This window comes from Tiliqua scincoides, chromosome 5, assembly GCF_035046505.1.
Source record: "Tiliqua scincoides isolate rTilSci1 chromosome 5, rTilSci1.hap2, whole genome shotgun sequence".
In the NCBI taxonomy this organism is placed as follows: domain Eukaryota; kingdom Metazoa; phylum Chordata; class Lepidosauria; order Squamata; family Scincidae; genus Tiliqua; species Tiliqua scincoides.
Genome location: NC_089825.1, coordinates 32,611,490 through 32,636,942, shown reverse-complemented (window position 1 = coordinate 32,636,942; position 25,453 = coordinate 32,611,490). Strand labels below are relative to the sequence as shown.

Genomic DNA, 25,453 nt, shown 5'->3' with positions numbered 1-25,453 from the left:
GCACATTGTAACAGCCATGGAAAATTAATGAGCTCAGTGCTGTTGTCTGCCAGAATAGAATAAATGCATTTTCAAGTTGCCCATTTAACATTCACCCTGTCTTATAATTTATCTTTTTTTTTCAATAGAAGGATTTACAATAGTAATACATTTTATTCTCCTTCTCCAGTACCTTTTACTGTAACCTTTTTCCTCCACTCCACCACTCTATTAATTCTAGAAATTAAAACAAAATACAGACACAACTGGTGACAAGGATGTCCAACAACAACATAGGGTATGTAGGTTTAGGAAGCAGACTACATGGGGAATCTTATCCAGATATATATTTTGGGGGGAAAAGAGCAAAATTCAATCAGTACTACTCCTGGATTCATCTGTCATAATTTTAGTACTTAACTGTCTCTAAAAATGTCCCCCAGATTACTACATTTTCACTCTGTACATGTCACTTTTTCATTTATGGCTAAGGCTATACACAGTTTCCTGAGAGTAAGCTCCATTGAACACAGTGAAACTTACTTCTGAGTAGACATGCGTAAGATTTGCTGGAAGATCACTAAATCCGTTGCCCAGGTAACTACAGGGTCTCCCCAAGTTACAGATATCTGAGTTACGGAAGGCTGCATTGGCTCTTGCACACAGGTGCAGTACATCGGGAGAAGGCTTCCTCAAGGTAAAGGCATGTTTGTTACCTTACCCTGGGGCTGCATGCTGCTAGGTCAGTGCTGGAAAGTTGGTCAGGATTGCACTCTTAATGTATGTTCAAGGTGCTCTAGCAGCAGTCTTCATATGAGTATGGTATACAGATAACCCCATACCCCAGGGATCATTACTGTGTCCTTGGGTCTTTCAGATTTAATTCAGATTTAAAGATGAACAAGTATTTGGTTGACTGCCTACTGCAGTTTTATTTTTAAGGTTCACAGCTCGAGGATAATTTACCTGTTAAACTTTTCTATATAAGATACTCATATATAAAATGTATATATGCCAAATTGCATAGTCTGGGCTGTATCCAGTGCAAGTTAGGAGGCAGTGGGAGGTCTCCTTGGAGTAAGGAGATATTTTTCCCCTTACCCTGTGTTGAGCCCCAGCCTGCCCTATAGGGTTATTTAGCTGGTGCAAATCCTGGAAGTCCAGTGTAATGCCAGGATGGCTGGGAAGGGGGTTAGGATACAACAGAGCAGGCCTCTTCCAATCCCACCCCCTCCCGGGCCTGATCCACCCCTGTTCTGCCCTCTCCCATCCCAAAACACCACACCCTGCCTCCCCGCCACCCTCCCCATGCCCTTGCACTAGTCAGTATGACCCTACCTGCTCTGGCCAGCGTTGCGCTTAGAACATAAGAACAGCCCCACTGGATCAGGCCATAGGTCCATCTAGTTCAGCTTCCTGTATCTCACAGCAGCCCACCAAATGCCCCTGGGAGCACACCAGATAACAAGAGACCTCATCCTGGTGCCCTCCCTTGCATCTGGCCTTCTGACATATCTGGCCTTCTGACATATGCACTTGTAAGCACTGCTGGTTGGCCAGTGCAGGCCTTTGAGCTGGCGCTGCTGGTTCACTAGTAGTTGCAAATGTGCTTTATGGCATATTTGTGACACTCTGAGCCAATGCAGGAACAGCCTCACTGGCTCACAAGCACATTAGGATTGTACTGTGAGTCTTTTGATGGAAAATCTTAACTACCCAGCACTAGAGAAAGCACAATTCAACATTATTATAACTTTTTTGGAGAGGTAATGGTAGTCTAATTTTTATTCTGTGTTGATACTCAGTTGATACTGAAGTTGAATAGTGGCTGCATCCAAAATTTCACAAGCACAGTGAAACTTGGTAACCAGTTCTGGGGCATTTAGCTCTAGAGTCTCTGGGAAACCCAGGCTTCAGCCTGGTGTCAAGGCCTGAGTCTTCACAGTCTAATTTTAAACCGCTTGAACTAGTCCGAGATCAACATTTCTGTTACAATTAAAATAAATGCAATCATATTTACTGGCAATAGCTTCGGTCACTGGTTTATTTGCTTCAGTTTTGATGTGCAGAGTGCTTAAGAATTAATGGTCATTGATTCTGCCAATCAGATTGGAGTTTTGTGATTTTTTTTCACAAAAAAATTCATAGTATTCCATTCCCTACACAAGATGTAATACTTTATGCCAAATTAAACAGAAATGTATCACAGAGAACTCTCTTTGGCCACAATCCAGTACAAACTTAAGTGCACTCAAGTCCACTGAAATCAAAGGTCAAGTGTAGTTAACTCTGCACTGCATTGTGGCCTTAATAACTATGTGGTATAGCTTTATTGTCCAGAGACAGATGATTGTACATTGCTGTGTATAATTGCTGTCACTCTTTACAATGCGGTCGCTCTTTACATTGGCCCTGCTGAGCAGTGTCTGAGTACATTATTTCAAAGACCTACAGCCCCATCCTGTTTAGCACTGGCACGGCGTGGCCGCATGGCCCACACCATATCAAATGCTGACATTGAGCAGGCTGGAGGTCGCCTCAGGGTGAGGAAACATTTGTTCCCTTACTCTGTGTTGAGCTCCAGCCTGCCCAGTGTGGCTACTCAGATCTGTGCCAGCTAAATCGTTGGCACAAGTCCGAGTAGCCCCATGTAGGCCCTTTAGGCCTGGTATAGGGATTAGGATATGATGGAGGCTCCTCTCCTGACCCACCCCTCTCCTGGCCTGAACCACCTATAACCACCTCCCTGCCCTTCCCTGTCCCAAAACGCTCCCTCCCTGCTTCTGTCCCACCCCCTCCTGTCCCTGTGCCACACAGAGCAGCCCTTTCTTGCTCCAGTGGCTGTAGGTCTGGATTCAGTACTGGTGGGATGGCCCAGGCCTTCCCGACAGTGCAGCCTACTCACAAGTCATTGCAAATATACTTTATGGCATGTTTACAATGGCTAGCATGTTTACAATGTACTGGTGCAGCAGCCACTGCACCAGCGCAAGCTACAATAGGATTGGGTCACTAGTATACTTTTATCATTTGAGCGATGCTTAAAACGGTTTCCCATGTGATGGCTTTCCTGTGCTGCCACTGCAATTTGCCCTGCAATTATCTTGCAATTCTTCATCATGTGGAAGACTCTCCACATCAGGTAGAAGAACCACATGACATGCTACACTTTACTGTGGTGTGCAAAATCTACTGCTTATCGATGGACATTTCTAACTTTCTTGGTGCAGTAAAGATCCCAAGTAGTGGACCTGGAATTCACTTTTAATGAAAGAAGAAATATTGCTAAACCCGGCTGCCTGGCAATTAGCTGGTTGACTGCTGGCATAAGAAAGCAAAGCTGTCTCTTGATTTCATTGCAAGAACATTCCACAGTGATTTGGGACTGAATACGGCGCATTGTTTTCAGATCTGTTTTTAAAAAGGGCAGAATGAGGCAACGGTATGATGAGATGATTTCTGTGTCCCACAGGCAACCCTTCAAAGGTTTTGATTCAATATGCTGCAAAGGAGTAATTGATCATGCTGTTGCCGCATAACTTGAGATATATCAGAACCTTAGGAGCTCTCAAGGAGAAAAAGCAGCCTCCAAAACTGCTGAGCCAAAGATATTTCTCAGATTTGCTTTGCTGTACAGGTTTCAAAAATCTCCAGGGGAACCTGGAATGCAAAAACTAGGGCTTTCTTCTTTTCTTTCTTTCTTTGGTAGCAGTTGAAGAAAATTAATTTAAATTCTTATACATTAGTCTTCCTAATTCTTCTTATAAACTTGGAAGTTATACTGTTTTTTCTGATGCAATGATGCAGATTTCCCTCCTCAAGCTACTTATTTGAAGCAGTCACACTGATTTCGGTGAAGCTATTCATCCTCGGAAAACAGGCAGCCCAATCCTGCGCTGGCGCAGCTAGGCCGCATGGTCTGCGCTGCATCCTATGTAGGTTAGGATGCAGCTGGAGGTCATCTTGGGGTAAGGGCAGGGTGACAAGATGGAGGACAGAGTGCCTATCCCTGTCCAGGTACAGCTCAACATGGAAGGGTTTAAAAAGCTTCACCTGCCCAAATTCCCTCTTCTATATAATGGTTAAAGGGATAGACACTCTGTCCTCCATTGTATCTGGTCACCCTGGGTAAGGGGATATATTTCCCCTTACTCCAAATAAAGCTCCAGCTATCCCTATGGGGCTTCTTGGATCTGTGCCAGCTATATAGCTAGCACAAATCCAGGAAGCTCATGCAGGGTTGCCTGGCCCAGGAACAGGGATAAGGATACTGTGTCCGCGGCTGTCACCAATCCCGCCCACCCCACCCCGGGCCATTGTGGTTTGCTGTTTAATATTTTGTTACCCACCTTGATTTCATTGTAAAGAACAGTGGGATATCAATTCTTAAAATAAAATGAAACAAATCCCTGGCATACTATAATTCTGCTTTCACAGACAAGGTGACCAGTTTTAAATGAGATATCAGGCTTACAGCATTTCCTGCAGGCACTCATGACCCCTCCATTATGGGTATTATTGAAGAGAGCAGTCAATTATAATGGCCTGCAGAATTTATAACCTTCATTAAAAATGGATTTCTTTGCTTTCTGAAGATTTCGCGTAGTGTGCAAAACCATAACCCCCTGTAAATTGTATGAATTTTTAACAAATTATAACAATAGCATGCAAAGATATTATGGGCCTTGTTTTAAAATTCTGCATGCGTAAATCAAGTGTTGGTTGGTTGGTTGGTTGGTTGGTTGGCAACCTTCAGTTTTGAAAGACTATGATATAAGCCTACAGCACCTGGTATTCCCAAGCAGTGTCCCATCCAAATACTAACCAAACCTGACCCTGCTTAGCTTCCGAGATCAGACAAGATCAGGCATCAAGTGTTGATAGCATTCAGAATGGTACATCAGTATACACATACAAAAGTATCTAGTAACTTTTTTAAAAAACTTTTGATGACACTTTAGTAGGTGTCATTATGTTTCCAAACCTAGAACCATTGGGTACTTGATATGTTGTGAGAGGAACTGTAGGGACCTAGAAAGTTGAGGATTCTACCTGGTGTGCGGAAAGAAATAAACAAAAATACCAGCGCTGGGTTTTAAAAATCTTATATTGCAATATAAGGATGCACGTCAGTGGGTACCTAAAAAGCTTGCATACCAACCATTGCTTTCAACAGCTTTTTATACATTCAAAAGGTCCATGCAGCACATTCTTAACGTGTTGTTAGTACATAGTTGCTTCTTACTAGTACATATATCATTAACTATTTTACTTCCTTCCAGGAGGAGGGATTATAGGTTATCTCTTGTCTTGTCCTTGGTAGACTTATAATATCTCCATATCTCTGTTACCTGGGGTCCTTCTTAGGTCTCCTAGGAATGATACCTAAAATCAGTCAATGACCCCCCCCCTCACTTAACTGTTTGATGGACTTAGCATGTTCCTTAGCCATGGTTGCTGTGACCACTCTTGAAAAATCCCAGTGAAGTGGCTATACTCTCCAACTAGAAACCTGCAGCTAGTCAGTTCTGGATAGCAATGTGAATTGCTTCAGATCTTTTTCTCCTATGGCCTTTTTCTCAGGACAGCTGCCCTGGGTCCCTTTGGGGAGAAGGGTGGGGTATAAATAAAGTTTATTATTATTATTATTATTATTATTATTATTATTCCTTCTTGCAGTCCCATATATTCTTGCAACACAAAGCTCTTCCCTAAATTTTCCATTGTCTACTCACTGTTTGTGTTTGCTCCTGAGGCAGCAGGAGTCATTCCTTAATTTACTTATTTACCCTTGTCTGGAAGACAAAGGAGGAGCAAGGGATTATCCTGCTTCCCAGTCCTTTGCCCTTTTGGTAGTTTCAACACATACTGCAGTTCATGAAGGGGTCTCTAAAATATCTAATTACAGAATACATTTCATTCAATTTGTTTTATAATATACTCTCACTTCAGATATATACCACCATATTTTAAAAGTGCAGTGCACTTCCATGTCTTGGTTATGCTGAGCATCTGATTCAGTCTGTGTTCACCCATTACAGGGTGTTCGTGCACAAGGATACATTCAACTTTCATGTATACATGTATCCAACATTCAAGGATACATTTTGAAAAATATACTAGTTCCCTGGGATACTCGGTCTCTGAAGTTATCACTGCTTGTTTAGGTAATTGAGGGGAAGGAAAGGGGAGAGATATTCTTCCAGGCACCAGTACTTTAGCTAAGTAGCAACAGCAGCTCCAGGGATGGGCGACACACTCACCTGGCAAGACCTGGTCTCCCTCCCCACCCACATAGCTCATAGTGCCAGGCCAAGCCAAACATGGCTGGAGACTGTACAGTAATCTTGAAATCTAATACTCTTCCTTCACTGCACTTGGCCCAGTGAGCACACCAAGCAAACTACAGCAGGGGCAGTGAGGCCATGGTCTACTGGACTTTCAGCAACTTGGCAAATAATACCTTTCTTCTGCATACTGTGTGGGCTGCCTCCATGAAGTGTTGGAGGAAGAAAGGAGCTGGAGAGAGGTATGAAAAAATGTGGAATGGTGACAGATAGAGAGAAAGGAACTGAAGTTTTCCATCCTTCTTTTTCCTATCAACTTTTACATAAATTTTGCTAGTCAATAATTAAAAGTGACTGAGTGCTATGAAACTAGAGCAGGGGTGTCCAAACTTTTTGGCAGGAGGGCCACATCATCTCTCTGACACTGTGTCAAAGGCTGAGGAAAAACAATTAATTTACATTTCAAATTTGAATAAATTTACATAAATGAGTATATTAGAGGTGGAACTTATATAAATGAATGAAGGTCTTGCAATTGCTCAAGGCCTATAAAACGCCTTGCACAAAGCAAGGCCAGTCTTTCCTTCACTGCCACTGCTGCATCACAGATGTGAAATAGCAAGCAGTGAAGGGAGCTCTTGTCCCACAGTTCATGTGAGAGGTCTCAGTATGAGAGCAGTTGTGTCAGGCCAGTGTGGGCTCCAGCAAGTCTCCGGAGGGCCAGAGGCTCATTGGAGATAGTGGGCTCCCAAGTGGCCCCTGGGCCAGAGCTTGGGCACCCCTGAACAAGAGCATAAAAAAGCTATTTTACTATTTACAATCCCCAGAAATTTCAAATTGAATAAGAAAGGAAGCAGAGGCAAAACTTTAATTATATCTTATGGTATTGTGGCTTGCAAAGGTTTGCAGAGAGTAGAGGGCTATATGATGGCCCAAACCCAAGAAGGGTTAAGCACTCTTCAGTCACTAAACCAAAGGGTGTAAGTGCACAACGGGGCATTGGATCATGTCCTTTGTATTCCAGCTCCATCAGCAATCCAACAGCAGTGGTAAATTTTCACCTGGTAGGCTTGTGTGACAAAGCAATAACCTAACAGCAGCTCCCTGAGCATTTGTGAGTTTCATGTGCAGTGGCTTGACATTTTGTCTGTCCATATAGACATGAGGAAGAAACTCCATTTCAGAATCACACTGTGAGGGATTGCTGAGGAAGTATCTGGACCATGGTATGAAATACTGTGTGCAGCTCTGTTCACCACGCCTCAAGGGGGCTACTGTGGAGCCGGAAAAGGTGAAAGAAAGGGCTATCCAAATTATCAAAGGGCTGGAGCATCTTTCTTACAAGGGAAGGCTAGAGCTTTTCAGACTCTTTAGCTTGGTTACAACATATATTTGTATAGGGGCATTATAATATTTTATTTATTAGATTTGTAATCTGCCTTTCTCTCCAAAGGGCACCCAAAGTGGCTTATTCACAATTCCTTTCTGAAGGAACCCAAGGGTGGAATTAGTCTTCATACCTGCTGTGCACTAGGTGATGTGATCATTGGGCCAGGTCTTCCCTGGTTCATCCCTAACAGTTCAATCCTCATCAATTATGTATGAAGTTAGGATTTTCCTGCCCAACACATCAATTTACATTTTTATTAACATTGAATCACATTTGCCATTTTGTTAACCACTTCACAATCTGCTTTGGTTTTTACCACTCTGAATAGTTTTGTTTCACCTGCAAGCTTGGCCACTTTGGTGTTGATCCTTACATAAGAAGAGCCCTGCTGGATCAGATCAAAAACCCATCTAGTCCAGCTTCCTGTATCTCACACTGGACCACCAGATGCCTCCAGGAACACACAAGACAACAAGATACCTGCACCCTGTGGCCACTCCCCTGCACCTGGCCTTCTGAGGTAGCCTATTTCTAAAACCAGGAGGCTGTACATATCCATCATGGCTTGTAACCTGTGATGGAGTTTTCTTCCAGAAATCTGTCCAATCCCCTTTTAAAAGTACCTAGGCCAGATGCCATCACTACATCCTGTGGCAAGGAGTTCCACAGACTAATTGTAATATTTCCTTTTGTCTGACTTAACTCTCCTGATAGTATCGGGAGTGGATTTTAGTGGATGTCCCCTGGTTCTGGTGTTGTATGAGATGGAAAAGAACATTTCTCTAGTCCAGGGGTGTCCAAAGTTTTTGGCAAGAGGGCCACATCATCTCTCTGACACTGTGTTGGGGTCCGGGGGGGGGGAAAAAAGAATTAATTTACATTTAAAGTTTGAATACATTTACATCAGTATACATAAATGAATATATTAAAGATGAACTCATATGAATGAATGATGGTCTTACAATAGCTCAAAGCCTATAAAAGACCTTGCACAAAACAAGGCTGACCTTTCCTTTGCTGCCGCTACTGCATCACAGATGTGAAACAGCAAGCAGTGGAGAAAGCCCTCATCCCACAGCTCACGTGAGAGGTCGAACAGTCGCCCTCAAACTGAGAGCGGTTGCATCGGGCCACTGCAGGCTCCAACAAATCTCCAGAGGGCCAGAGACTCATTGGAGACTGGGGGCTCCCTGAGGGCCGCATGTGGCCCCAGGGCCTGGGTTTGGGCACCCCTGCTGTAGTCTATCCATCCCCTGAATCCTTAACTCCAGATCATTTATGAACCTTTTAAAAAAGCATGGGTACCATAACAGATCCTTGGGAGACCCCACTTCTTATTTCCCTTATCACTTTGTGAAACAGTTTCCATTGCATGCATTTAGGCTTAGATACAGTAAGGAATGGGGTGTAAAGCATTCTTCCAATCTCTTCACAACAAGTGGGTTTCAAAACTGAATTTAAAGGAGGCAAGGTTAACAGACATCACACATGTGTTCCAGAAGGCAGTTACAAGCCTATGGGACAGCAAGGGATAGTTATCTGAGGTAGCAGGAGACATTTATGTGGTGGAACCGAAGAAGTGTAACAGGAAATGAGTGCTTAGAAAAGAAGGCAAAGCCATGGATAGATGTACCAGTTTTCATGAGTCGTAGAGCTGTTTCTCAGTCAGGAGGGCGTTCTGTACAGTTTGAAACACGAAGCAAACATGTTTATAGTGGTACATGTTTATACTGCATTGATACTTTTGAGTGACTTTAAAACAACTGGATCCTCCACCGGTGGTGTAGCTGGAGGGGGACGGAGCACCCAGTCTGGCGGGGGGCAAGCTGCCCCTTCCTTTGGAGCCATTCCTGGCAGGGGGAGCAAAACAGACAGGAGGCTTGTATAATGTGTTGCTAGGAGGGTCAGGAAACCACCATATTTGAAGGAGTGATCACAAAAAATTATGGGGTGTGGTTTTTATGTTTTATTTAGGTTTTGAAATGGTGTCCATTTCCTGCCTTTCTGGCCTTGGAATGTGAGATCAGGCCCCAGTGGAAATGTCTGCTGGAGCTTACCTGCATGACAGCTGGCTAAGTACAGTTTAGGGTACATATTCATGCATGCAAAAACACATTATTTTCCTGGATTTAAAAAAGAGATTATTTTGAGGAAGAGAAAACTAATATATATAAAATCAGGTTTCATTTTAGTGCACTGAGTAAATTCTCCACTCACTGACATTTCTTGAAACTTTATGGACTTTATAGGGAAGCCACCTGCATTGAAGTTAGCCCAGAGTTTGAACCCTGGGAGGAAAAGCTTTGATCAAGTGTTTTCCCTTTGTGCTCCTGCCCTGTACCACTGAAACAATATATCTGTCCCAGGCTCCCAAACCATATCATTTCCCCCTCCCCCATTACTGTTCTACGCTCCTCAAAATATAGCGGACATAGCTAGAGATTTTTCTTTGGTGCTTGCTCCCAAGGAGATGTTCAGCACGAGGTCATATATTCCTCAACCTATTTAAGCAACAGCTTAATCATCAGTTTGGGGAGCCTAAATATGAACCAGGTTGTCAACTAAGGGAAAGGAAGCTGTGCTTACATGCCAGTGAGCAAATGTGCCTAACAGCTTATAATTGCTGATTTAGAAATAGTTTCTGATGCTGTAATGGTTCCTCTAACATAGCTGTCTTGTTCCTAGTACTATGTAGAACATATAAAGGTGTGAAACAACAACTAGCAGGTATTCGGATAAACCACATCGCCACCTCTCACTTAAAGAATTGTTGAAAAGGGACACTTCAGTCCATCAAATGACTGTTTCTGCAACTCATGTTCCTATTTCTAGTCCACTGTTTATGCACTTATGTAGAATTATTAAGCTTTAAAGTGACTTATATGCTCTTCCAAATGTGTCAACACAATCTAGTGTCAAACTCATTTCATACAGCAGGCTGAATAGCATTCATGATGCCTGCTGAGGGCTGGAAATGATGTCATTCAGCAGGAAATGATGTCATTAAACAGGTCGTGACCAGAAATAAGCACTTTTTTCTCACTTAGGAACTCATTAGCTGCAAGTGACAGAAGAAAAAATACACAAACCTTGATCATATTTCAAGATATGGGGGGGGGGTCCAATTATCATGTGAGTCGCCCTTTCAGCAGTGACACCTCAGCACTGCTCAACAGCTGAGAGACGGAGGACCAGATAAAAAGCTTCTGTGGGCTGTATCTGGCTCCTGGACCTTATGTCTGACACTCCTGATCCAATATACTGTTAGGAAAACAGAACTTTCTTTATGTTTACTGTTGCAGAACTGTGCCCATCATTTGGAAATAAAGACCAGTTTTCTTTCTTTCATCCCTTTAATGGTGAAGTGATGGTCTGGAACATTTGTCCCAAACAAATGGCTGGGATCCAGAGAACTATTAGCAGAAGGAGAAAATGTTTTCGTTCCATTCCTTGAATTGTTTTACAATCATTTAACACAGGGGTGCCCAAACCCTGGCCCTGGGGCCACTGGCAGCCCTTGGGGACTCCCAATCTGGCCCTCAGGGAATCCCCAGTCTCCAATGAGACTCTGGCCCTCCAGGGACTTACTGGAGCCTGCGCTGGCCTGATACAACTGCTCTCAGCATGATGGCCAACTGTTCGACCTTTCGCGTGAGCTGTGGCACAAGGGCTCCCTCCACTGCTTGCTGTTTCACATCTGTGATGCAGCAGTGACAGCAAAGGAAAGGCCATTCTTGCTTTGTGCAAGGACTTTTATAGAGAGATGATGTGGCCCTCCTGCCAAAAAGTTTGGACACCCCTGATTTAGCAAAAGACCACTAGCTCTATGGCACCTCCATGGAGTTGTACTCCAATATGAGAACCATGGAGAATCAGGAAGATAAAAGCTGTAGCATCTAAATCCTAGTGGGTCATTTTGGATCTTCAAAAGTTCTTGTGCTAACTGAAGAACTAACTGAAGGAGCAGAAAAAACTTATCTGAACATGCAGTCACTTTCCTTATGCAATGCTTTCCCACTAAATTGGAAACAAATCTTCCATGACTAGAAATGGCTGTCCATTAGTGGAATGGCACCTTTGGATCCAACTGAAAGATTCCAATTTGGTACATCATTGTTGAATCCATTTTAGAATGGTTTGGCCCTGCCAGTGATCTCCCACTACTGGTTTATCATAAGTACTGTGCTATAAGGGTAGGAATCAGACAGCTGCATAATTAATTAATAATAATTAATATTAATAGGATAAGCTTTTGCACTTCATTCCACTAAAATCAATCATGCTTGATTTCTGAGAAACTATGTGAGACTATGTGAGAACTGGGAGCCTTTCCAGATGGCAGCCACCCTCAGCCACAATAGCACCAACACAGGAAGTAAAATATTTATACTGCTGTTAATAAGTCCCTCAATCAAGTGGAACTTTCTAGCATAGGAGCCTGGTGCCTAGAGGCTAGCTTGGCACCACCATTGATATGCAGCCTCAGTGAATTCTAAGAGCTTTGGGATCAGCTCAGGAATCTGCATTGTTTTTTACATGTATCTTGCATATGTCAAGTGTGCTGATTTAATTTAATATGCTTGATAACATAGGCGTTTCAGTCTAGAAATGCTTATGGAGTGCTAATCAGCTTAACTTCACACATTAAAATGTTGGGGAAAATTAACATCTTTCAGGAGGTCTTCCTTTCTCTATGGTTCCTTTTATGATAATTTGAGTAATTGTTTTAAACTGCTTAAAACATTTCTAGAAATGAGAAATATATATTATATGAATAACATAAATAGAAGTGACTTGTGGCTCAGGTTAAAAAAAAATTAGGGCTTTAAGAGCTTTGGAAGTTGCACAAAAATACTGACAAAAGGTCACGTTTTCATTAGTTTGTATTTGGACCAATATTCTAAGTTAGTAAATTGTTAGTCTCCAAACTGGAGACTGCTGCGCAATGGGAAAGGTGGCCCAGCACTTACTTTTCTGCCAGGAAGCAGTCCTTTCCAACTGCTGATCTCCCCCAAACCGAGCTCCAGCCTGCTGCACCTGCCCAGAAATCTGGGTGCAGTAGCTCCTGGGGTAATGGACCTGGAAGCTGTGGGCCAGAGCTCTGTTTGGGGAAGATCAGTGGTGGGGAAGAACAGCTCCCCCATGGAATGGTAAGTGCTGTTCAAGCAGGGGAGGGAAAAGGCTGGGCACCAGATCTGTGTTCTGGAGAGCCCTGCAATAGAATAATATAAATCTTCTTAATCATAACTCCAGAATAAATATACACAAGATTATACTGCACATACTTGTTTTTTCCTTAAAACCACTGTTTTGTTTTTCCTAGAACCCCTATTTCTTTCTCGGATGCTGACCATTTTATTTCTCCTGAGCCGATATTGACGCATATATTAACACAAGTCATTTGACAGTTTCAGATGTACAGGAACTCTATAATGTGTAGGCTCACAGGAATTCAAGAGAACTGATTTTCAGAATTCACACATCCTTCTTATTCCTAAAATGTAGCAGGATCATGTATCAGTTCCATTATTGACTCTTCTATGAAATCCAAAAGGAAGTTCATGTTTCATCCCTCTGAATTTGATCTCTGGAGGAAATAGCACATGAAACATCCTTCACAGATTGTTATATTTAGCACACAAGTGATAAAAGTGGTTTGACGCTATATTTTTTTCCTTTCCAAGTATAACAGTGTAAGTCGTTCTTATTTATAAAATAAGATGAAAGAATTTGACAGTGTAATGGCACTCAGTGAAGCAAATAGGAATCTGGATCAATTTTAAATGGGCAATTTAAGCCACCTTGTAATAAAACTAGCATTTTAAAATCTGTTAGTAAGTGTCTTAAAAGTGACACTTTGAAACCCAAAGGAAACACTGGATTTTTTTTAATTATTTTTAATTATTAATTTTGTTGCTCTTTGTATTAGTATTTTACACCATTTTGTGCAATATGCATTGGATAAACACCAGAACAGTGGGAGAAAATTATTTAGAATACTGCCCATGAGAAAGTTGGAGAATTCTTTCCAATGAATTCTAAAGAATCTAATTATCTCGATGTTTCAGTGACCTCAAAGATCAATGCCTCCTCAAACGCAGCATGTGATACCAAAACAATGTTAGTATGCAGCTTGTTTAAATTTTAGGGCCCAATCCTATCCAAATTTCCACTGCCGATGCAGCTGCAATGAAGCCCCTAGGTAAGAGAACAAATTCTCCTTTACATTGGAGAGGCCACCATGACTGTCCCCCACCACAGAGGGGCAGTGCATGTCCCTTTGGCACAGCTACATCAGCGATGGAAAGTTAGATAGGATTGGGCCGTTAGTGATCCTATATTGGACTCAGTCCCTACCAATAAAGTGGCTGAAATGTTTGAAAAATAAAGAAGACTATTTGGGGCACTGGTGGAAGCAGGTGGGATTCAAGGGAACATCAGACAGCTTCCACTACTGTTAGAGATGTCAGAACATGTCCTAGAAGATTGTCCTATAAGTCCCCTCTCCCCAACTCCCATAAGACTCCAGAAAGACTCCTGGAAGTGCCAAATTCTTAAGGGAGTCTCCCCGCTTAATCTCTCCATAATTCAGAGGTCCATCTAGGAACAGGTAATTTAGATGTCCACTTAACATCAGGACTCCTTTTAATTCACCTCCAACAGAATACCCTTGACCACCATTTCATCAACTTCTTCTTACCATTTGGACTGGCTTATTGCTTATTACATTTGTTTGTCAATGTGTCATTCCTTCCCCTACATGGCTTCCTTCAGATATTGCTTTTCACTGGATTCTGCCAGACAGCCAGAAGCTATGTTGTTGGCATCCTTCAGTCTCGGAAGACTATGGTATCGCGCTCTGAATGGTGGTTCTGGAACAGAGTGTCCTCTCCAGTGCGCAAAGCCTGGGTAAAGTAGGTATGGAGGATTGGCTGTTACCCATGCAGCAAATCCCCCCTCTCCATGTCGCTGAAATGGTCCAATGGAAAGGCAGAGGCCAATATGGTTGGTTCCAGCGGCGTCGCAGGCGTCGCAGGAGAAGCAGCCCAAGAAATTTTGGGACATGATTCAGGATACCTGATGTTGCCCCATCTGCCTACCACTCTTTTCTTGTTACTGCCGCCACCCTGCCATCCTCCACCATCTGGCTCAGTGGCAGCATGTGAAATGTCTCTCCATTCTCTTCTTCACTGTACAGTATTTGAAAAAGAGAAGGATGGAGTGGAATAGGAAATGTGAGGAGAGGTGTGTAGTAGACTGGAGTATCTGTTCGGAAATACTGTGGCCTGCCATTTTGTTCTCCTCCATACTTTCTCTTTTGCTCCATTTTCCTCCTTTTCAAAAATGGTAAATATGAAAGAGCAAAAGCAGCAGAGGTTGGTAGCTATGGTGATTCTGCTCTGCCAGACCTGAGGCAACCTGCTCAATCTGCCTCATCAGTGAACTGGCCTGCTTGAAGCTAGCTTTGTTGGCCTTTGCTCACTCTGGCTGAATTGACAGACATGATAGCTATCAAAGTAGATTCTACTTTAGATATAGGCTGATGGGTTCTGAGCTGTCTGTGACAGATCAGGAGAGAGATCTTGGGGTGGTGGTGGACAGGTCGATGAAAGTGTCGACCCAATGTGCGGCGGCAGTGAAGAAGGCCAATTCTATGCTTGGGATCATTAGGAAGGGTATTGAGAACAAAACGGCTAGTATTATAATGCCGTTGTACAAATCTATGGTAAGGCCACACCTGGAGTATTGTGTCCAGTTCTGGTCGCCGCATCTCAAAAAAGACATAGTGGAAATGGAAAAGGTGCAAAAGAGAGCGACTAAGATGATTATGGGGTTGGGGCACCTTCCTTATGAGGAAAGGCTACGGCGTTTGGGCCTCTTCAGCCTAGAAAAGAGACGCCTGAGGGGGGACATGATTGAGACATACAAAATTATGCAGGGGATAGACAGAGTGGATAGGGAGATGCTCTTTACACTCTCACATAATACCAGAACCAGGGGACATCCACTAAAATTGAGTGTTGGGCGGGTTAGGACAGACAAAAGAAAATATTTCTTTACTCAGTGTGTGGTCGGTCTGTGGAACTCCTTGCCACAGGATGTGGTGCTGGCGTCTACCCTAGACGCCTTTAAAAGGGGATTGGACAAGTTTCTGGAGGAAAAATCCATTACGGGGTACAAGCCATGATGTGTATGCGCAACCTCCTGATTTTAGAAATGGGTTATGTCAGAATGCCAGATGCAAGGGAGGGCACCAGGATGAGGTCTCTTGTTATCTGGTGTGCTCCCTGGGGCATTGGGTGGGCCGCTGTGAGATACAGGAAGTTGGACTAGATGGGCCTATGGCCTGATCCAGTGGGGCTGTTCTTCTGTTCTTACTTTGTGACTCGCCAAGTTTGCTTCAACTGAGTATGTTCAGGATCTGCATATGCTTGTTTCAGTAAATGGAAAGAACTGTGAGACATAGTGACAGATTGATTGATTGTGCAGTTCTATTTAGGCCCCAATCCTATCCTGCTTTCCAGCACTGATGCAACTATGCCAATGGGGTGTGCACTGCATCCCGTGGTGGTGGGGGCAGTCCCAGAGGTCTCTTCAAGGTAAGGGAATCCGTATGTCTATTATTTAAAAATTATTAAATTAAATTATTAAATTATTGTCTATTAAATAGAATAATACACACCCCTGGAATGACTACTACTGGGCTTCAGATGGACTTTACCGAAAAGTATGCAATATCCACTCACCTTCACATTATGGTACAGTTAGCTGGAACATATATGTGAGGATGTCGTACACTGAGCCATACCATTGGTTCATCTAGCCCAGTATAAGGATACACAAGTACAGGTGAATGTGCTTAGCGATGTTCTGAACAGCAACAGCCTGCATACGCGACAGCTGCCGCGGGTCCCTGTCCCCTTCCCCCCAAACCTCTGAAGCTGAAGGAAGCTCTGCTTCCCTCGCTTCTGGGGGCTTTTCTGAGCCCCACAGAGGCAGTGTGTATCTGCATGCTGCCTCTGCAAGGCTCAGAATGGCTGAAACAACCAAAAAGACATGACTTCCAGTTTCCTTGGGAAACCAGAAGTGACTGTTTTTTTTTGGCTTTATAAGGGATTTGGAGGCCTGGGGAAGCCCCTGGAGGCACACTGCCTCTACAGGGCTCAGGGGAGCAGAGCTTTGGAGACTTTGTCAAGGCTCCCTTTACAACAGGGGTGCCGGTTATCATCCCTGTTGTTAAGCAATGCACAACTGGTTCTCATTGTTCAACCTACAGTTAAATTGCGCTGTTGCACACATTTCAAGCAAATGGCTACAAAAGCATGAGACTTTGCAAACCATGAACCTTATCTCTCAGAAAGTCTTGAATGTGTCCACAACAGGAAAGTGCAGTGGGTGAGCGGCAGGTGAGGCACAGCCTCCCCACTGGAGTCCTTTGAAAAGTGGAGCGCGTGGGTTGTGGGTGCTTGGGTGCCTCACATGGCCGCATGGTAATACCAGTAGAAAGAAATCTTGCTTTTCGAAGGACCCCAGTGGGAAGGCTCTGTCCCTCTGCACCCCACTTCACAGTTCTGGTCCACAAAGGGCTGAATCTTTGTGCTCATCAACTGCTTATAAAAACTTTTATTAAAAAAAAAAAGAATCTTTGTGAGTCGTCAATTTGCTCACAAGGTTCAAAGTTTTGTGGCTCATCAACATTCATTTTCATTCTGTTGGCAAACTTTTGAACAATGTCTTAAGCTTCAAGGTAAAATGCTTGCGATATCTCTAGTCCAGTACTATCTTCTCTCAGTAAGGAGCTTTCCTAGTCCTGTTACCTAAGATTTGGGAGTTGAACTGTAGGACCATATGCGCGATGCAAGACATGTGCGCAACAACTGAGCTTTTGATTTCCCGTGCCTTCATTTCCCCTTATTCAGGGAACACTGAATCAAACTGACAGTCTATCCAAACTATTTATGCACTTGCCCTTAATTTGCCTTCACCGTACCAAAATCAGTGCAAGTCACAAATTGAGATTTCTTATTCACAGTCTCAGGTCTAATGGGGGGGGGGGGGGGAGAAGTAAAGAGAAAAGCTCAGATAGAAAAAAGTTTGTCTCGTTTTACATAGACCACTTCTGAATTTTGCCAGAAGGCATCTAAATTTAGAGGAAGGCTCAGATGGTTTAACTTATGCTTTCTTCCAGTCCGTGCATGTATGTGCTAGCCAATGTAGATTCCCTGAGATTGACTTAGACTCCCTCAGGCTTACTCACTTCCTTAGACTCACAGGCCCCTGCCAATTTACACCTCTTCTTACATATGACCTTTGCAATTTGGGCCTATTATATTTCAAGCAGTTTTATCTATTTTTCCATTCTCGTTGCCATTCCTCTGTAATTCAAAATAAAAATACAATTACTTAGACACACTTGTACTCTCATAGGCAATGAGAAAATAAGAATGCTATTAGAATAGACCAGTCAATTTTTTTTCCTTCTGCAGGATATTATTGTATCATTCCTAAAGATTGGTCTAGACTGGCATCCAGTTTCCATAACCTACAAGATTCTTTGTTACCGCTTTATGCCTCACGAGAGTGAAGTGAGTTTTCCTATCTTTAGCCTACCCAATGGCTGCAGACCTATAAATAATCCCAACTATCACAGTGCTTCACATTGCAAGAGTACCGTTCCGTTAAAAGTTAATAACATGTGACATTTTACATGTTTAAATTAATTTTTCTTGCTTTTTGCTGATACTAGCATCATTTCCACATACTAACCTATATGTTATCTGTCATTAATTTGTGTATGCATTCTGTAGATCAGGGGTCTACAAACCTTTTGGCCAGAGGGCTGCATGAAATATCTGGCGCAGTGCTGAGGGCCAGAAATAATTTAAATATAAAATGTAAATAAATAAATTAGAGATGGAACTTAGATGAATGAATAAATGAATGAGTGGGCTCATTCACTCGGCCTCTCTGGCCCTCAGAACACCCTCCAGATGCAATCAGAGCACAGCTCTGGTCATGTTCAGTTGAGTGGGCCAGAGGCTTTTAGAGGACAAGAGGCTGGCTGTGGGCCGGATAGAGACTCGCTGCAGGCCACATCTGGCCCCCGGGCCAGGATTTGGAGACCCCTGCTCTAGATTAACAGACTTGTATGTTCTCCTTGCTAATCATTTTTATAAGAACTATGCACATTGGTCTCCTCCAGGTAAGCCTCAACTGCTGTGATGGGTCTACTTGAATGTGTAGCAATTGGCACAAGTCCAAATGGACCCAGAAGGTAGATCGAGGCTGAGAAGGGGAATAGGATATTTTGGTAGAGTTTCTGCTGCCAATACTGCCTCCTTTCCAGCCTTTGTATACCCCTCCCTACCCTGATCTCTGCCAGAATTCCTTCCTCTTCCCATTAATAATAATAATAACAGGTATTTATATACCGCCTTTCTTGGTCTTTATTCAAGACTTTATTCAAGGCGGTTTACATAGGCAGGCTGATTAAATCCCCGTAGGGATTTTTACAATTGAAAGAAGGTTCTGTCTTTCAAGAACCACAACAGTCCAGGTGTTTCACTCTGATCTGGTTTCACATTCTGGCCTCCATCCTCCCACGCTCAGAGCAGATGGAATCGCTTGGCTTCAGCTTGTCAGCTGCTTCAAGGTCGCACGGTGCCGGTGGCCTCGAACTGGCGACCTTGTGGATGTTATCTTCAGGCAGACGGAGGCTCTACCCTCTAGACCAGACCTCCTGCCCATTCTGCCTATGCCTGCCTTAGAGCTGAAAATTTCATTGGTTAAGTTTTCTTTCTATTGGTATTACCATGGTCCTTGTGTTTGGGGTGTATTTACATTATTTTTTCCCATCTTCTTAAGATACACCCTGAGTTCTTTGTGAAGGGGCTGCCACTTAATGGAAGTGCATAAGTTGCAGAAGATCCCAAGTTCCATCTTTAGATAAGAAAAAAAAAGTTGAAACCCTGGAGAGTCATTGCTGTTCATTGTTGACAATACTGAGCGAGATGCACCAATGGTCCAACTGGGTATAAGACAGCTTCCCATCACATTCACATTTTGAATGCCTCACTCTTCATGCCTATCATGATGCTGTTTAAGATCTGTGTAGCATTTTCTGAGTGAGCAAACCACTTGTTTTGATGTAAACCTTACAACAGCTCTGTAAGCCAGTAAGTATTATTGCAGCTGGGAATTGGAGTGACAGGAGTGAGCAGGAACGATATCCTGAAGGCCACCTAGTGAGTTCAAAGCAGAGGCAGGATTTGAACTAGAGAAGTCCTGATTGGTAGCTCTGCCTCTTAATCGCTCTCACCTCTCATGATTCTTGTGAATAACCTCTCTGCTGTTTGCTGCATTGGTTTTTCCAATACTCTCATCCTCTGTCCCAACAGGGTAATGTTAACCATACTGATAGCAGAATGTAGTTAGAATGAAAATTAAACATGGATCACCCAACATTATTAGTGAATGTAGGGAATCACCTTGGTACAGCTCTCTGATTTATGGACTTTTTCATGCTCGTTAGTGTCCCCTGTGGTATCATAGATTGAATGCTTATCCTGGGATAAGAAGTGGATTCAAAACCTCACTTACTTATGGAGCTTACTGGGTGTTCTCCTTGAGAACGCATTATTTCTTTACCTTTGCAAGGTTTTTGTGAAAATAAAATAGAGTAACTTCACATTTGTTACCCCTGAGTTCCTTGAAGGAATGTGCAACCTCCTGATTTTAGAAATGGGCTATGTCAGAATGCCAGATGCAAGGGAGGGCACCAGGATGAGGTCTCTTGTTATCTGGTGTGCTCCCTGGGGCATTGGGTGGGCCGCTGTGAGATACAGGAAGTTGGACTAGATGGGCCTATGGCCTGATCCAGTGGGGCTGTTCTTCTGTTCTTATAATAGTGTGAAATGTATATGTCCTTAATGCACCTCTTAAACTGCATCCTATATTTAGCTATTGTGCAAGATCTAGTTTTGAACACAGTTGTAAGTGGCACTGGAAACATGCAGCAGATGAACTTAGACAGTCCTGGTTCACCTTTCCTTTGGCTTTCAATGATGTGTGTAGTGCTATAGTACACACAAACAGTGATTTAAAAACTTGCCGTACATTTTTCATCAGTACTTTCCCACAGCTATAGGGGAAGATTTAATCTTCTAATTTTTTTTCTGTTGTATTACCATGTGCATGTGTGTGAGGGGCATTAATAATAATAAATAATACATTAAGCAACATTTAACAATACAGAAATAATGAGGGAAATGTGATAATATTTTACAGGAAGACTCGCTAATAATCCACAGCTCACTGAACATCCGATTTCTATCAGCCCCAAGCTGTATTATAGCTTAATACAATGTTTGGCACCAGCAATGCACTACTATTTTACTAGGGGAAATTCATTGGAAAAGTGACATATATAATTTACCACAAAGAACAGCATGAATTGTACATATGTTATAGGCCCTCTGACATTGGTTTTGTGAAAGCTTTTGGCAGATGGGGTATCAATATTTCCTAACATCAGAGCAGCTAGCAGTATTTTCCTTCTTATCTTATTTTACTAGTCAGCTGTTTTGGCTCTAATGAGCTGCCTAGAACAGTGTTTCTCAAACTGTGGGTCGGGACCCACTAGATGAGTTGTGAGCCAATTTCAGGTTGGACCCCATTCATTTCAATACTTTATTTTTAATATATTAGATGCTACCATGGCATATGACTGCATCTGGGGAAATAGTACAGCTCTGTACTTTTAACAGACTACTGTGTATATGCTTTTACTAATGATAGTAAATGGGAATTACTCACAGGAAAGTGTGGGTAGGATTGCAGTCTAGGATTGTTAAAAATTTTCCTGCTTAATGATGTCACTTCCAGTTATGACATCATTTCTGGTGGGTCCTGACAGATTCTCAATCTAAAAAGTGAGTCCAAGTGCTGAATGTTTGAGAACCACTGGCATAGAAGAAAGGGAGTAGTAGGCAAGATCTAGGAACTTCAAATCAATCTGGAGTTACTGCACCCTGTTTCAAGATATGTAGTTGCAAAGCAAATAAGAGTGCAACAAGCTCATCAGTGTGAATGTAAACTCCATGGCATAGATCTAAACTTAATTCTCAAAGTCTATTTTTCAACTGTAAAATTGGGGCCAATCATGAAGGCTCAATGTGGTCAGCATTTTGCCCCATCCCTCAGGGTGGGGAGGAAGCCCTTTGGAGCGCACCGGACAACAGAGGCAGAGCTTAGACTGCATTAATGGCCATTTCCTTCTCTCATTTAGCCAAAGTTGTGTGGAGGCAATGTATATATGCACACCATGTTAGGCTTGCAGAAATGATGTGGTTGCTTATGTTACTAATAATGTAGCATAAAAATTCACAATTCCAAGTTGAATAATGCCTTTATTTGCACCAAAACAACAGTATATCAGCCAGCAAGCTTTTGAATCTTACTGGGCTCTTCATCAATCAGATGATAAGTAAACAGATGGAGGAGGGGCATATTGTGGGAGCTGTAATTGTAGCTTATAAAATCTACAGATTGAGTGTAAGAATGTTCTTGCAGAGTTAAATCAGCCTTTGAAAGGTGTGAGATGGTTTAACACATGCACGCACGGCCGCTTAGACAAAAGAAGCCAAAAAAAGTTCTCACCTCCAATTTCTGGAAACATAATGCATCTTCTTGCAAATATTCTTCAGTGTTTTCCTTCAGCAGTAACAAATAAGGTATCATAGCCAAGGACACGCCAACTTTATTTTAATGCATTCAATATTGTAAGACTTTTCTATCCAGCTTTTGTTTTAGAAAGCTACATTTTGAGCAGTATATGTAATGGTGTACAAAAGAAAAATACCTTTCTCTTTTTCCAGTTCTGCAAATGAACATCTGTGCTCCAGGATTTTACAACAATGGCTAGCCAATATGTCACCTATTGAAACTCTTAACGATGGCACATTGGCTAACACTGGCAGAAGACCCTCTAGCTTTTTGGAACTCTCTTTCTTGGCTACAAAAATATGACTTAAATGAAATGTATTAATGTATACAGCTGTTGCAGAAGAGGAACTTCAGATGACCACATGGAAATGATAAAACATACAAGGGGAAGCTTACAAAACTTCACATAAAAGCTTATCATCTGATTGCTTTATTCTAAATTAAAACTGTTGGACTTTTGGAGCCCACTCATTGGGACGGACCTCTTGACCAGGAAAGGACAGGGCATGTGTAGAGAAAATTCTCTCACCGTCTCTACACATTGCACTGTTGTGATGGGTGCCGATTGCTGGTGTTGGAGCTCCAGCAAATGACTGACTTTGCCACCCTCTGCAGGAAATTCTGCAGCCTTCTTTCCTTATCTGCATGCCTGTAATCAGACATTTTGATAATCTTAGGAGGCCTAAAGGGGTGAGGAATAATGGTAGAACAGCCATAATAACATAGATATGAGGGTTCAGTGTGGTGTAGTGCTAGCAAGTCAGACTATGACCAGGGATACATTTCAATTTTGAAATGAAGTTCACCAAAGTGACCTTGGGCCAATCAGTAATACTCAACTTCACTTATCTCACATAATTGTTGGGAGAAAGTGTAAGAGCCAGCATGATGTAGTGGTTCTGGTGTTATAGTTAGACCTGGAAGATCCAGGTTCAAGTCCTCTCTCAGTCACAAAGCCTCCTGGGTGACCTTGGGTCCGTCACTATCTCTCAGTCAAACCTACCTCACAGGGTGGTTGTGAAGTTAAAAAGTCGGGAAGGAACCATATACTCCACCCTGCGCTCCTTGGAGGAAGGGCAATATAAAAATGTGACCAATAAACAAATGATACAGTAGTGCCCTGATGAACCTGGCCAAAGACCTCTCTCATCCTGTTTCTGAAGTGGTCCACCAGCTGCCTCTGGGAAGCCCACAAGCAGGAGACAAAAGGACATTTCTATCTTGCCATTGATCTTGCCATGATTACATTTAGAGTGATACTGGTGCATAACCTGGAGGCAGTGCATAGCCATTATTAGCCTCCATTAGTCTAAGGGCGCAATCCTACCCTGTACTGGACTAGGCGAGCCAAGAGGCTTACGCTGTATCCAGTGCAGGACAGGGGCCACAAGCGGCTCAGCCAGAGGCAAGGAGAAACATTTCCCCTTACCTCCAGGTAAGGACTGCTGGCCCCTATGGGTCTCCTCAAACTTGTGCCACCTCTTGAGGTGGCGCAAGTCCAAGAAGAGAAGCTTGGAGCCACTCTGTTCTCCTCAGGAACAGGGGTTGTGATCCGGCATACCTGCCGAATCCCAGCTGCACCTCCCGCTCCCCACCCCCCTGGAGCCACCCATTGCCCACCCTCCCCTCGCCCAGGAACGCCTCCCTCCCTCCCGCCTCCCCAACCCCCGCCTACCTCAGAGCCTTGTGTCGGCACAGCCACACTGTCACAAGGCACTCAGAGGAAGCCTCCTCTCAGTGCCGGCCCAGCTTCTTCCCTAGGAACGTTTGCGACCCTCCTGGGCTGGCGCAAGGGACTTGCACTGACCCAAGTCAAGGGCTGGATTGTGTCCTAATATATTTAAAGTTGTGTCCATGTATGAAATATGAATACAATAAATTTTAATTTTATAACATGAAAAAGTAAGGGTCTTTTCTGCGTTCATGGTGGGGAAAAAACTGGAAAGGATCAGGTTTATTTCTTATTGGACAATTAGGTGGAAGACTGCTTTCTCCTTTTCCCTTAGCGAACAGGGTTAAGACTTATGTCTGAAAAGATGAAAGTCATAAATTCAGAGAAGGGCTTGGAATTACCCTGAGGATTGCCTAGCCCCCTGTGTCTATGGCCCTGTTTCTCTGTATTCCGTTCCACCAAAAGCATCCACTGAAAGCAACCTTTGCCTTTGTTTACATCAATGTTCCATATTAACTCTGGCAAGTGCTGGAGTGAACACTGATCAATATTCTCCCCTTTGCAAGGGCTGGAAGTTCTAGATGGTTCATTGTCAGTAATGTGACCACGTATTGCTATATGACAAACCTTCAGTGACCTTGTTTTCTTTTGTTGTTGTTTTGCTTCAAGGTAAAAGTGTGGTTCCAGAACAGACGGATGAAATGGAAGCGGGTAAAGGGGGGGCAGCAAGGGGCTGCGGCAAGAGAAAAAGAACTGGTGAACGTGAAAAAGGGCACATTGCTCCCCTCGGAGCTTTCTGGGATTGGTGCAGCCAGCCTCCAGCACACAGGGGACTCACTAGCAAACGATGACAGCGATCACAGCGATCACAGCTCGGACCACGCGCACTTATGATAAACACACGAAGGAGTCGCAGCTCCGTTCTCAGGAAAGACATGCTAACACAGCAAGCCTTACATGGACATCGTTAACATATGCAAGTGACTTTGGCAATAATTAAAAAAATGTGGACTTAATGATTTCTGCTACCCTTGGTTGTTTTTGTTTTTTTTAAAGATGAATACAGTAAGTGCCATTTCTTAAAGGTGCCTTGGTAGCAGGAGATAAACTTGCTTTTGAACATTCCAGATTTGTCTGTCATCTCAATGACAACAGGCAGGTATTTTTTGCTTTAGCTTGCACTGAAAATGCCAATGCTGTCAGTACATTTAATATTCTGAAGAAATCAAAACAAAAAAACACAGTGACAACAGAAACACTGTCTAGTGAGTAAGAAATGTATTTTAACTCTGTATATATCTACTTTACAGCATTTTTACTTTTCATTCATTTTTAGCAATGCGTTCATATTAGCCAATGGCAATAGTCACTCATGAGGATAAATGGCTTTTTTTTTTGGGG

The 25,453-nt window shown here is 43.0% G+C and overlaps 1 protein-coding gene across 1 annotated transcript in view; it reads left to right on the top strand.

Annotated features, from left to right (window-relative positions):
* The window catches only part of MEOX2 (mesenchyme homeobox 2), a 93,314-nt gene extending 68,113 nt beyond the window's left edge, over positions 1-25,201 (top strand). Inside the window, exon 3 of the mRNA XM_066628998.1 lies at positions 24,722-25,201. Coding sequence (XP_066485095.1) covers positions 24,722-24,946 — 225 coding nt within the window. The 3' untranslated portion in view covers positions 24,947-25,201. The remainder of the gene's footprint in view (positions 1-24,721) is intronic.
* The last annotated feature ends 252 nt before the right edge of the window (positions 25,202-25,453 follow it).